This window comes from Sinocyclocheilus anshuiensis, unplaced genomic scaffold (genome assembly GCF_001515605.1).
Source record: "Sinocyclocheilus anshuiensis isolate Anshui unplaced genomic scaffold, SAMN03320099.WGS_v1.1 scaffold510, whole genome shotgun sequence".
Taxonomy (NCBI): domain Eukaryota; kingdom Metazoa; phylum Chordata; class Actinopteri; order Cypriniformes; family Cyprinidae; genus Sinocyclocheilus; species Sinocyclocheilus anshuiensis.
In genome coordinates this window covers 354,715-367,199 of record NW_015542360.1, presented here as the reverse complement: position 1 = coordinate 367,199, position 12,485 = coordinate 354,715, and the positions used below count along the sequence as shown (strand labels likewise).

At 39.8% G+C, this 12,485-nt stretch overlaps 1 protein-coding gene across 5 annotated transcripts in view; it reads left to right on the top strand.

Moving 5' to 3' along the window:
• The window catches only part of LOC107691879 (dystroglycan-like), a 55,493-nt gene that overhangs the window by 21,669 nt on the left and 21,339 nt on the right, over positions 1 to 12,485 (top strand). For 3 of the 5 annotated variants that reach the window (XR_001634587.1, XR_001634586.1, XM_016490706.1), the window contains exon 1: positions 7,399 to 7,948. Coding sequence is in view for 3 of the 5 variants with exons in the window: in XM_016490706.1 (XP_016346192.1) it covers positions 7,619 to 7,948 (330 nt within the window). In the remaining 2 variants the exon portion in view is untranslated. Of the gene's footprint in view, positions 1 to 7,398; positions 7,949 to 12,485 lie in introns of those variants that run through there. The other 2 variants (XM_016490707.1, XM_016490708.1) reach the window with 1 other exon arrangement.

Genomic DNA, 12,485 nt, shown 5'->3' with positions numbered 1-12,485 from the left:
CTTCTGCTCACCAAGCCTGCATTTATTTGATCCAAAATACAGCAAAAACAGTAACATTTTGAAATATTTTTACTATTGAAAATAACTGTTTTCTGTTTGAAAATATTTTAAAATGTAATTTATTCCTGATTTCAAAGCTATATTTTTAGTCACTTTTGATCAATTTAAAGCATCCTTGCTAAATAAAAGTATTACTTTTTTTATAATTTATTTCCAAAAAAAAAAGAAAAAGAATGATATAATGTTACAAAAGCTTTTTATTTCAGATAAGTGCTGATATTTGGATCTTTCTATTCATCAAAGAATCCTGAAAAAAATCTGTCAGTATGTTGCAAAAAAAATTTTTAAAAAAAAAAAAAAAAAAACATACAAATCTTACTGTTCAAAATCTTTTGACTGGTAGAGTAGGCTGATTATTCTTATAGATTGAAACAAATGTGCTTTAGCCAGTATGAAGAGTATGAAAGGTGCTCTGAGATGCTGGGGAAAAAAAAAAAAAAACCTTGCTGGAGATGGGCTTATTGAAAATGCACACTGATTGTCTGCCAGCAGGAGGCGCTTTGAGAGCATAGAAACAGCGGTTTCCCCAGTAACATGAACGCTTCTTTATCAGATAAAATGAAAACGCCAAACGTTTCTGTCTTCAGAAACTTTTCTGAAGACAGTCGTTTCCCTTCAGAGATACATTCATATAAAACACCTGCGACGTGTTTTGATTTTGAAACGTGCAGTGCTCATGTTTATTCAACGAAGTCAAACGCCACAAATAAATCAATGTATGGGAAACACTGGTATTGTATATCGAAATATCGGAAATGTGTTTAAAAATCATATCACCGTAATTGAAAAAAAATTATATCGGAATACATATTAATATTGAATTATTGTCCAGCCCTACGTTTCAGACGGCGTGCAAACACCGAACTGAATCCTCTTCTGAATCCTCTGAACAGACACATACACATAAAATTATGACAAAATACCCATCTCGACAATCTTTCAGGTAAACGCAGTCAGTTATGTCTCAAGTGAATGAAAAACGCTGAGAAAGAAATCGGATGTGATGTGTATCATTATATCGGATCATCGGATTGCATCAGGTCTTAAAGGGACAGCGGCCTATAAATACTGCCGCTGTCATTAATGATCATCAAACAACAAAACAGTTGTGATAAAAAAATCTATATTTCATATATACAGTGAAAACTATGCAGTGTTATTTTCCCTAATTATTACATTTCCGTATTTGAATACTGCCAACCTTATTTTATTTGTAACATATTCTGTTGTATTTATCTATGCTTGTAATTTGTGTATTTGTTCTTATTTTTACTGGCTGTTCTCTTGTCTCTTTAATCATGTTTAAACTTGCTTAGTTAATCTAGTAGTATGTGCTGTGGTATCAAAGAAGCACTTCGCTTTAAGTAATAAATGGAAAGCAAGTTAAATTGAAATATTTTTCTTTTCTTGCTGATCCGATCCGTGGGTCAAAAACCGTAATGTGATCCGAATCGTGAGATTTGTGATCCGTTGAACCACTATTGACTATTGTTTTAAATAGACACATTTCATTAATCATTTCAGTCTCAGTAAAAGGAGAGGATGAATTCTTTCTATTTATATCTTTCACTGTCAAGTAAACTCGCCAGAGTTGCATTGGCGATTTTCATCCTGTTGCCAGGGCCGGCTTGGTTTTCCAGTCGTGAATGACTTCTTTAGCCAGCCTCTATCTTCTTTTGCTCATGCCCTGCAGTTGCCATTAATAGAAGGCTCAGCTATGTCAGAGCAGGGTGGGGAAGGAGTACAGTGCGAAGTGGAGAAGGTCAGCTTTGAGCTGACCGGGGCTTAGGCAAAAGCGAGTGTTCTGATTGGCTCCTGGAGGTTTTCCAGGGGCTGTGGACATCCAGGCTGACTGCTCACTCGTACAGCGTGCTATTGATGGCACTGTATCGGAGTCATTAATCACCGCAGTCAGCCTCTTCGGGGAGAGGCCCGCTCTCCGTTACTCACTCGCCAAATGAGGAATGTGGTTATAACCTCCGACCCTGCTGAGGGTGCATACCACACTATAATGGGAAGGACTTCAGACTACCGCTAAGGGACTCCCTGAACTAATACTATGACAGTGAGAGCATCGCAGGTTTTTACTGTTTTGGCAGTACTTTGGGTTGGTAGCTATTTAAAGTCGTGGCGTCAAGTGGCTTGCTAACACCAGTGAGGAAAATACAGACATGCAGTATGAATTGACCAAAGCGAGCTGTTGCCAATGGCTTCTAATGAAATTTAGGATCTCTCTCTGTTTAATAATTCATGAATACTTTGGCCTCAGATCAGAAGGTAATAACTTAAAGAAAAAGAGGGTGCCTGGTGTACACCTTTCTCCTCATGTTCTGCTCTGTTCCTCCTTATAATTTTGCATAACTGCGTTTTTGCACAAACAAGAAACTGACGACATAACTTCAAGGCAGTTTACTCTCCCTGCTTGTTTAAAAAATCAAGTTTGTTTAGCTAGAACAAAATTCCTGTTTGAGATCACCTTGCCTGTGGTCATATTCTCAGTTCTCAGCTTGAAGCATTTTAATAGCAAAATATTGCACAAATTTTGTATTTTGCCAGGCTCTAGTTTCAGAATCCTGAAAAATAAACTTGACATCACCTTGCATACGTCGAGTTACTGGGTTTTCAGTCGCTGATGTTTATTTATATCATATTCTTCAGATCTCTCTTGTGGCGCATTTATATTTCAGCTGTGAGCTTTGGTAAATGTGTTTTTATGGCATCAACAGTGAATTCTGTATTTGCTCTGAGGTAGGTGTACAGGACTAGTCCTTCCAGTTACAGATGAGTGAAATATTTTTCCTAAGAATCATCAACTATGACTTTTGATTTGATGGGTAATGAATTTTTGTCAGTTCTTTTGGCATATTAAACAGAACTAAATTAAGGCGGCAATTCTTTGTTATTGGACTTATCCACCTTGGCTCTTTTTTTCAAAGTTAGAGGCTGTGAGTAAACATCTGTGACTTGCTCCAGCTGGAATGCGTAACTCAATGCCTTTTATAAGCTTGTCCAATAGCATGGGCCCCTGGGGGTGATGGACAAGGGGTGTCACCATGGTACCAGGGCAAAGGGCGCTCTTCCCCCTTTGCCAACTGCACTGTTGTCGGCAAACCTATTACTGCTTGCCCTCTCCCCCAACCTACATACATCCCTGTCAAATCCTAATCTCCCGGAGCATCCACTGGACTGTTTCAGGCCTCCAGCACAATGGCCCTCTGTAGTTGTGCTGGCATGTGGAGACTAGCCTTTAGGATCCTCTTTTTTTTTTTTTTTTTCCATTTTGTCTTTATAGCAGAAAGGTCAATTTCAAAGACTTCTTGGGTCGAGTTTGACTGCTGAAAGGGTCCGAATCTACTGCCGGTGAGAGAGGTTCTTGCGACCAATGCAGCTTCTTGTGCCGGGCTGATCAAGGGAGGAATGCTGTGATAGGCCCCTTTTTCCACCTTTTTGAGAGCAGCCCGCCATTCCTGAGAGCTGAAAGGGCGTCTTTATCCGTAACCGGAGATGAGGTTTAAGTTCTTTCATGTACCTGCCAATTCCATCAGGCTCTTTGTGAATGCTCAATGGTGGGACTGTAGTGGAAAAGTGCGGAAAGCTGAAGAAGGTCATGCTACTGACTGTACCTCCAGTCATACCTGTCAGTGTCAATGATGTGCGATAAGACTTCAGGCATTTTACAGATTTAAAAAAACCTTAAAAAATTGGTGACAGGGTTTTCAGCAGGAGGTGGAGTTCTCGTCTTTAGTCTACAGTTTGTGTCAAAAAAGATTGACTTAACAAGTTTAAAACTGGAGGATTGGCGGTGTTTAAATCCCGTGTTTGGCAGGTATTACAAAACAGCATTATAATGTGCTGTCTGAGGTGTGGAATGTTTAAAGAGTGAGTGTTTTTTGTGATAGAGCCTCGCTGAAGGAAGTCGTGGGTGCAGGTGTCTCAGTAGTAACATATTCATGAACAACAGTTCTCTAATCTTTATATGTGAACATAAAAACGTGTTCACATCTCGTTTGTACTTGCATGACGTTTCTAACTATCCTACAAGACTAAAAGGTTGGGCTTGTCTGTCAGGAATTGACAGAGGCTTGATTGAAGAGGAGGGGTTACAACACAACAACAGGACTTGCCAGAAAGTAAATTGAGTTCAGAGGCAAGTTGTTACCCTTTTTTATGATTACGAGGACACACGTCTTTGGAACAACATGCACAAATGAATAGTTCACTTTAAAACCTGAAGTATTAGGAAATTAGGAAAAAACAGAAGTATTGTTTTTTTGTAACATTTCAAACACTTTGTTTGGTATGTGAAAATTGAAAAATGTAGATTTGTAAAATTGAAGCCTTCACTCCTTGCAAAGTCTGAATAACACATTTCTGGCAGATTTATTTGTTGGCCGTGAGGTACATCAGCAGTTATTATAAATTCTCCACAAAGTTCCTATTGGAAACAAAAATTCAGGGACTCTGGACTTCAGTGACTCTTTCCAGATGACTCTAAACCTGAGAGCCAGCACAGATTACAGTCGGACACTAAATCCCAATGATTCAGTCAGTGGTGACTTGAAATAAATAGCTTATCGAACTGAAGAAATCTGATTTGAATTTATTTTTATTTAAAATCTATGGCGGAAGCTTCCCAGCAGTTTGCCGGCAGTTGATGAGCCTTGGCTTGCACACAGTTGGATAAATCTAATGTTTTGTTAACATAGTTGAACAAATTTAATGTTTGTTTCGCTCAAATTCCTACTCTTAACCTGCAAACACACCTTATGTTCCATCACAGTATCACAATATTATTGCTCTCGGTAGTATTCGTGTTTTTTTCCATCCTCCATATGTCTTAGAAAGACACCAAATGATAATCTAAACATTCTCAGACTGTTTTGCTGGCATCTGGGTGAGACCCCAAAATAAACCTGACTTTGAAAATGATCGTTGATTATTTGGACTTTGTTATAGGAGTAACTTCCCTGCTGGCTTTCAGAATGAATCTCAGAAGGATAGCAAGGTGAATTGGACCTACAGTGTTGTTGTTTGGGAGTCTTCTGAAGAAGCTCTTCTCGAACCCCCACCGAACACAGGGAGCGTGAGAGACCGCCTCACCCCTCTTGTATCCGCTTCCTTCGTTCATAGGTTGGACACAAGGACTCGAGAGCAGTTCTCAGGGGAAATCAGCTGCATTGTACGGCTCCCTCTCCAAATGCATAAAATCTGTGGCCCACCCTGCACTAAACCCATCCCTCTTTTCACCGCAGGCTTTTTCGTCTTCCTCTGTGAATGAAAGACCATTTCTTTCGACACTCATGGAGCGGGTTACTCTTCCAGTGCAGGGTGGTTTTTTTTTCAGGGACATGTTCGGTGATGAATGAGGCAGGGAGCGAATGAAAGGCACAGTGTGAGAGGAGAAAAGGGAGAGAGAGCTGTGAATGGTAATCAGATTAGTCTTGATCCACCTGTGTATGTGTGCGTGTGGGTAAGCAAGCAGTGCAAAACATCAGCGCTGGCAGAGACCAAAGTTCTGGCTTATACCATTAACCTAAAGTGATTTACGGCACTGTAATGATACGTCACTTATTTAATACCTCGGTTGGTATTTGAATTGGTTTGTGATCTAATTGACTTATGTAATTGTAATGTAACAAACACCTAGTCAGGCCAACAAGTTTACCTCGTGTGCATGATTTTTTGCATCGCATGAGCATAATCCTAATTACTAGCTATAAAAATATCTTTAATGCGTCTCAAGACTTCTGTTTTAGTCAGCTGCATCTAGCTGTTTCTGAATACAAAAATAGCTATCTTTCAATCACCGTTTTCATGCACATTTTGAAGTATCGCATTGAAAACCGATGACGGAAGCTCAAATTTTGAGAAAAAAAAAATCCCTTGACTTGCAAAAAAGTTTTTAAGCTCGCTTGAGATTGAGGTTTTTGACTGCGAATAATGGAAGATTGAAACGCATTTGCCGAATAAATTCCTCCATGCACATCTAAAAAGTCATGTGACTTTGCACTATGGGACAGCATAACCTGATTAACCAGTGGACCGATCTCATTGCACAGCATCTGAAATGTTGTTATGGTCATTCTTAAATGCCCGAGCAAAGTCTGTCGTCAAAGTATTTATGTATTGCCTATTTAATTACATGACTGCGTTCCCAAACAGCAGGCATCCGCTCCGAAAGCAGTGGCCGCATTTATTGTGTATGACTAATTTATTATAAATTAAAATTATTATACGCCGTTGCTTCTCCTACTTTTCTTAGTGATATTTATTTCCAGTTTATCACGAAGAGAAAATTTTGTTCTCTCTGACTTGTTGGATGGAAACGGTGCTTATTCGCAAATGTTTCATGCAAAATTCCAATTTTGCGTATAACTTAAATCCCCAATTTTGGATGGAAACCCAGCTAATGTGTCTTATATAAAGACCCACTTCCGATACTATGAACCTGTAGATGGTTGGGTAAACCTGATTAAATACATAGCTTATACCAATAGCTAGGCCTGTCGCAATAATCAATATATCGACTTATCGCGCAATATATGTACATGACCTCAATCATTTTTAGTGACGCAATATATAGCCGATTATATTTACTTAAAAATTAAATGTCACCATGTTTTGTACATTCCACTTGCGCCTGTGTTTTTTGCAGCTTCTCGTACATAATGTGCTGTAGTCATGAGGTGCTAGTTCAAATTTTAAAAATGCTTCTATAAACAAAGTTTCATCTGCAGATATGGCCTTGTTTAGGGATCTGTGCCTTTGTGCATACAGACATCTGACTACTAAGTAGTGATTGTGTTTTTCAGCAATAGTGTGCACCCTTAATTTACAGAAAATAGAAGGTCGGGAAAATCTGTAGATGGAAAAATCACCATAATTGTTTTTGTGTATTTTTTTTTTCTACTTGTTACTTTGCACGTTTTGTTAGAAAATGTTTATTTACTATTTATTCAGGTTTTTTAAAGTATCTTATATTTTGATACTTAATTTCCATGATCTAAATATTCTTAAGAATTAAAAGTTTGTTGTCATTTGGAAGTGTGTAGGCCTTCTTGCATTATTATGCTGTTACATTATGATTATATATTCAGTGGCATAAAATGGTCTTTAAAATGACAATGATATCGCTTATTGCAATTATTTCTGGGGTAATATATCGCACAACAAAAAGTTGTTATCGTGACAGGCCTACCAATAGCTTTATATTTTTTCTCCATTTTACAGCGCCAACATGATGCATCACTCCGAAGATGCATTGGTCAGACATGTCAGTGTCGTCTTTTGCTATTGAAATGCTTGTTAATTAATTCCTCTCTTTCTCTTTCTCTTTCTGTTTCTCAGTGCAGGTCTTAGAGGCAGCCCCTTAACTATGGGATTTCAGAACTACTGAGGGCACTTCCACAAAAGGAGGGAAAAGGGGCCGGCAACGGGAACAAAAGGAGAGGATTGAGCTTTTGAAAAGAGGATCAGTTCTTTCGGACTCAGCAGGGTGCATGCAGCCCCCTCAACTGGGCGTCCTCTTTTGTGCGAGCGAGAGAAAATAAAATCAGGTATGCGCAATAAACTGAGAGAGTTCCGGGATGGGGGATGCCCCATGCTAGGGCAGAGGGACAGGACTCTTCTGGTGCTGCTGATCGCAATGGTGCTGACAGTAAGGGAAGTGCGGGCTTCCTGGGATCAGAACCCAATGGAAGTGCTAGGCAACGTAAGGCAGCTGGAGGCGTCTATGCACTCGGCGGTGCTGTCGGACCTACATGAGGCAGAAGCGGTGGTTGCGGCGGTGTCGCAGCCCGGCGGCTTCCCAGACTCCCCGGCGGTGGTGGGCCGGGTGTTCCAAATGTGGGTGCCCATCAAAGCGAAGAACTCCAGGAGCACAGTAAAGGTGAGAGGCTGTTCCTTAAAAGCACATGCCATCCTTCAAAATGCGTTGCAATTGCATGCAAACATATTTGTCCTCTGGTGCTCAGCGGATCGTCCCTTGTATATCAGATAGCGCCACATGAACACTCCCCAGCCAGTGTACTCAGTCAGTGCAAAAGATGTGACTTTGCCCCAAGCACTGCTCAAATCTTATTCTACGCTTTCCTTATGACTGATGGACCATAAAATGTGTTGGTCCCTGTAATAACGCAATACTACATGCAAACACGTGGTCCGCATGCTTGATGGCGTAGAGCTCTCGGAAAACTGCGGGCTGATGCATGGGGGCGCTTTACATTTAGATCAACAGCATCAACAAATCTGTTTGTTTACCAAAATTTCTGTGAGGGCATGGAATTTATTTTCTGCTTTTGTGTAGTTGATGCTACAATTGGCTATTTGTATAAAGCCCAACAAGGTGTGTGCTTCTATCAACTTGTCAGCTTGCATTTCTTTCTTTCTGAAAACCGAGCAGTGCACTAATGGTGCAAACACAATGCAGCCCTGACCAGGCGTCTTTTGTTGACCACCCAGCAGTTTATGAGACATTTTCAACCAACCCGTCCATGTCAACTGTTGTTAAAAGCGTGACCCCCATCCATATCTGTTCATTGTGTTTCTCTGTCCCATCTGAATGTTGGGTGGCTCTCCCAGGCCTTCTGTGTAATCCTACATTCACTGGATCGTTTCTGCCCTGTCAAGCGCATTTTTAAGTTGAAACCACAAGCCCTTTGTGCACTTTCGGAAAATCTGTCTTGACAGCTGTGCCAAAGAATCTAACGCCCAATAGTTAAAGCTGCCTACAGCTGTTCCCTTGCATAGCCATTCAGACCTGTCCAGACCAATAGCCCACAGTGAACTTCCCCTCTCATTTCTTAACAGCATTTAGAATCAGCTTTGCCAATTATAAATAATTTTCTAGTTTCATGAAAAAGTAGCGAGTCGGGCTTGGGGACCAAAATGAATTAAAACTACAACTGCAGTGTTTAAAAACTTGGATTGGTTGTACATGGAAATTGCACAAAAACAGCAGAGTGGTAAAGGTGATTATCAGGGCATAATAGCCCAAAAAAAGGCAAGTGTTTTGATCATACTGTCATCCGTATATATGGCTTCAATATATAGAAAGATACACAAAAACTAACAAGTAATTGTCCTACAATATAAATGCATCTAAATATAGATGGATTGATAAATATGAATAAAAAAAAATAAATAAATAAAAAAAAAAAAATATATATATATATATTTTAAATTCGCATTAACTAATGACACTATACTATAATATAATTATATAACTATAATCTGTTGTTTGCACTTAATATTTCAGTTGATGATGATATTTTATTTTAATTCTTCTTGGCATAAAGTATTGCAGTTGGACTTTACCACTTATTCTGTAGTATCTTGTTGAGTCAGTCAAGTCCAAAGCCCTCTGTTCACACCAGACCCCCATCAGTATGATTTCCACGAAATGCTCGGACCCTCAGATCTTCATAAATAACCTACTGTGCAAAAAGATCCTTTTGAAGTCACTGACCTACTTTTATGCTTTTACATTTCTTGCCTCCATTTTATCAAAAGGAACCAAGGGGATACGCTTAAAAGAGAGAAGAGCTAAGCTCATCTTAACATCCCCTTGTCCTGTTTTGAACATAAATAAAAAAAGCACAAAGCTCAAGTCTTAAATGTCAAAGCCAATTGACGATTGCTCAATCATTTTAAGATATGGAGGCAGATGTTTAGTCGCTGCTAATGTCGATTCTGTTTAAACGATTCGGCGAGCTTCTCTCTCCCTTGTCCTTTAATTTCTATGTATTCCTCTCCTCCTGCTCCTTCACACTCGTCCGTGACGGCAGGATTCTTCGTCTTCTCCCCAGCCCCTCCCTTTTTCAGCACAAAGACTGGCACTGAAACCTAATTAGCCTCAGCAGTGAGGCAGTGGAAAAGTTGTATTCCTGCAGCTGATAATAAAATGGCTTTGGAAATATGAGTCACTGTATGTCGATGGGGAGACGGATGTAACTCAAGATCGCTCCGTTTGGGTCTCGTGGATGCATATTCGCCTTTATTTGTTATGATACTGTCTGCATAGCAACCAGCTTTTGCGGTGCCGGTGTCATCGCAGGCTAGAATTACTCTGCCGCACCACTGGCCTTTCAGTAGTCTTTATGCAGCCTTTCGTTTTCAGAAACGAGGTCCTGTAATTCCTCATTTTAGGTGGGTTTGGAAACAAAGGGAACAGAACACAGCCCTTGGCTTGTATGAATGAATCAACGTTGCGGTTCCTGTTATGTCCGCTAGAGGGCAGTTAGGGGTTGACTAGTTAAGTGTCCTTGACTGTTCTCCTTGTGATTGTTTTAGGAAATGGAGCTCTGGATTTACACCATAAATAAGCCCCTCTTTTAGCATTTATCCCTCTTTCTTCAGGCTCCTTATTTTGCAGATGTCCTATCAAATAGATCCTATGTTGAATTCAAATGTCGAGTTACTGCATATACCCTTCTCCACCTGTCCGCCATGAATGACAAGGCCAGAAGAGCTGTAATTTTCGCTCTCTCCGTGTTTCGATACCAATCCACGATGAAGAATACTGCTTGCCATTCATGAGTTTTATCTTCGCTGCATTTTTTTTTTTCCTCTGCACGTTTACGGTTTTCTCCTTTGTTCATGCTTGTTTCGCAGCATGGATCAAAAGCTGACATTCCCTCCTCACCGAATAGCAATTTAAAGTTTTATTATAAACAAACAGCTGCTCTCCCGGTGAGCCTTTATTCTGTTTCCTTTTCTTTCCCCGTCTAAAAAATGTCAGCAAGCAGAATCAGCATTCATTTGATAACTTTCATTTACCCAGATGAAGGTTGAAGAAATGGACTGCCATCGGCCACTTGAAGCCTGTTTTGATTTCTGCTAGACGGCCTGCTCAGTCGCACATTTTGTAAATCCCTCTCTCAAGTGACCTGAACACACCCCACATTTCATTTGTAATTTTCGGCATAAAAATGGGTCATGTTCCACAGTCCACTGAAAAAGGCCTGCCGTTTTCCCTAGGTAAGAGTGGGTTATTTTCAAAGATCATTCTGTCTCAAAATTAGAAGTGCAAATACTTCGTTCCTCAAAATGTGTTGGGCCGTTATTTAAAGAAGCATGTGCAAATGTATTCAGAGACTGAGATGAGTGGAGTTGCATGAATGTTTAACCAAAGTAAATGGGTTAGTCATTTCTTGTAAACATCTGCTTGGCCAAACTAAAGGGCTATCCCTCTTCAAATTTTCCCCACCGCCTCCTTTGTCTCCGTTTCTCTCTCTAATATCACAAAGACATGCCTGAGCCTACTCCTTCAGAACTATGAATCTTATCTTTTCAGCGGTCTTCATATCCCAACAATGGGATCTTTTCTTCCTGCAGACTCCCCCGTAAGCGTGCCCTACCAATGGGCGGCTTTATTCGACCCACAACGAAGGGAGTTTCGATTTATCCGTGTAATTCCTTCATTTCAGTGGGGAAAAGTTTATTCTTCTCATCAGGCCTTTTTAGATTTTGCTATTACAACCCTATCACAGAGGTCCTAAGGGTTGTTAAAGGGATTGTTCGTCCAAAATGAAAATTCTGTCATCAGATGCTCACTTTTATGTTGCTCCACACCTGCTTGACTTTCTCCTGTGGAGCACAACAGCTTTAAAAGTTCGGCAGAATGTTAAAGACTGACAGTCGCCATTCACATTCCTTGTATGGAAAAAGATTCAGGGAAAGGTGACTGAAGTGGGCTCTCATTTTGCTTAACATAACCTTTTATTTTGAAAAAGGTTTAAAACAACATGAGAGTGAGTAGCTAAATGATGACAGAATTAAAATTTTTAGGTTCCTAGTAGGGCTGTGTATCACCAGCAAAGTCACGATATGATACGCATCACGATACAGATGCCACAATACGATACATATCACGATACAGGACTGCACTGAATTTCACCTCAGCAGAATTTAGTAAAACAGCTGTTTATTAAACACTGCATACTATAGTGCCATTTCTAGCTATTGGCAGAGCAGGCAGCTGACCCCTGCATTATGAAGGGCCTCCATAAATGTACAATATAGGTAATGGCATATGTTTCATGTTTACATTGGGCACTCCCCACCAGGTACAATATTCTGATTGTTTGCATCTTGTTTTTAAACCCATAAATAATAATGTACTCGTTCTAATAAATTTATATTGTAATGTACTCATTCTAATATATTAAAAAATCATATTTACATTGCTGGTAGGTTATCATTGCACAAATTAACACTCTCTACATTTAAAAAAAAAAAATTAGAAGAGTTCTGAACTAATGCGCTGTCTTCACTGTATCTAATGCACACACATGCTCAGTCACTCACACAGATTTTTCACACTTTTTAGCGCAGCCCTGCAATTTTATCAACTTTAATCAATAGCTTAATCACTCAAGAGCTACATTATCTTTCTCAACAAGGAGCTGGTAACATCATTGTTTCTA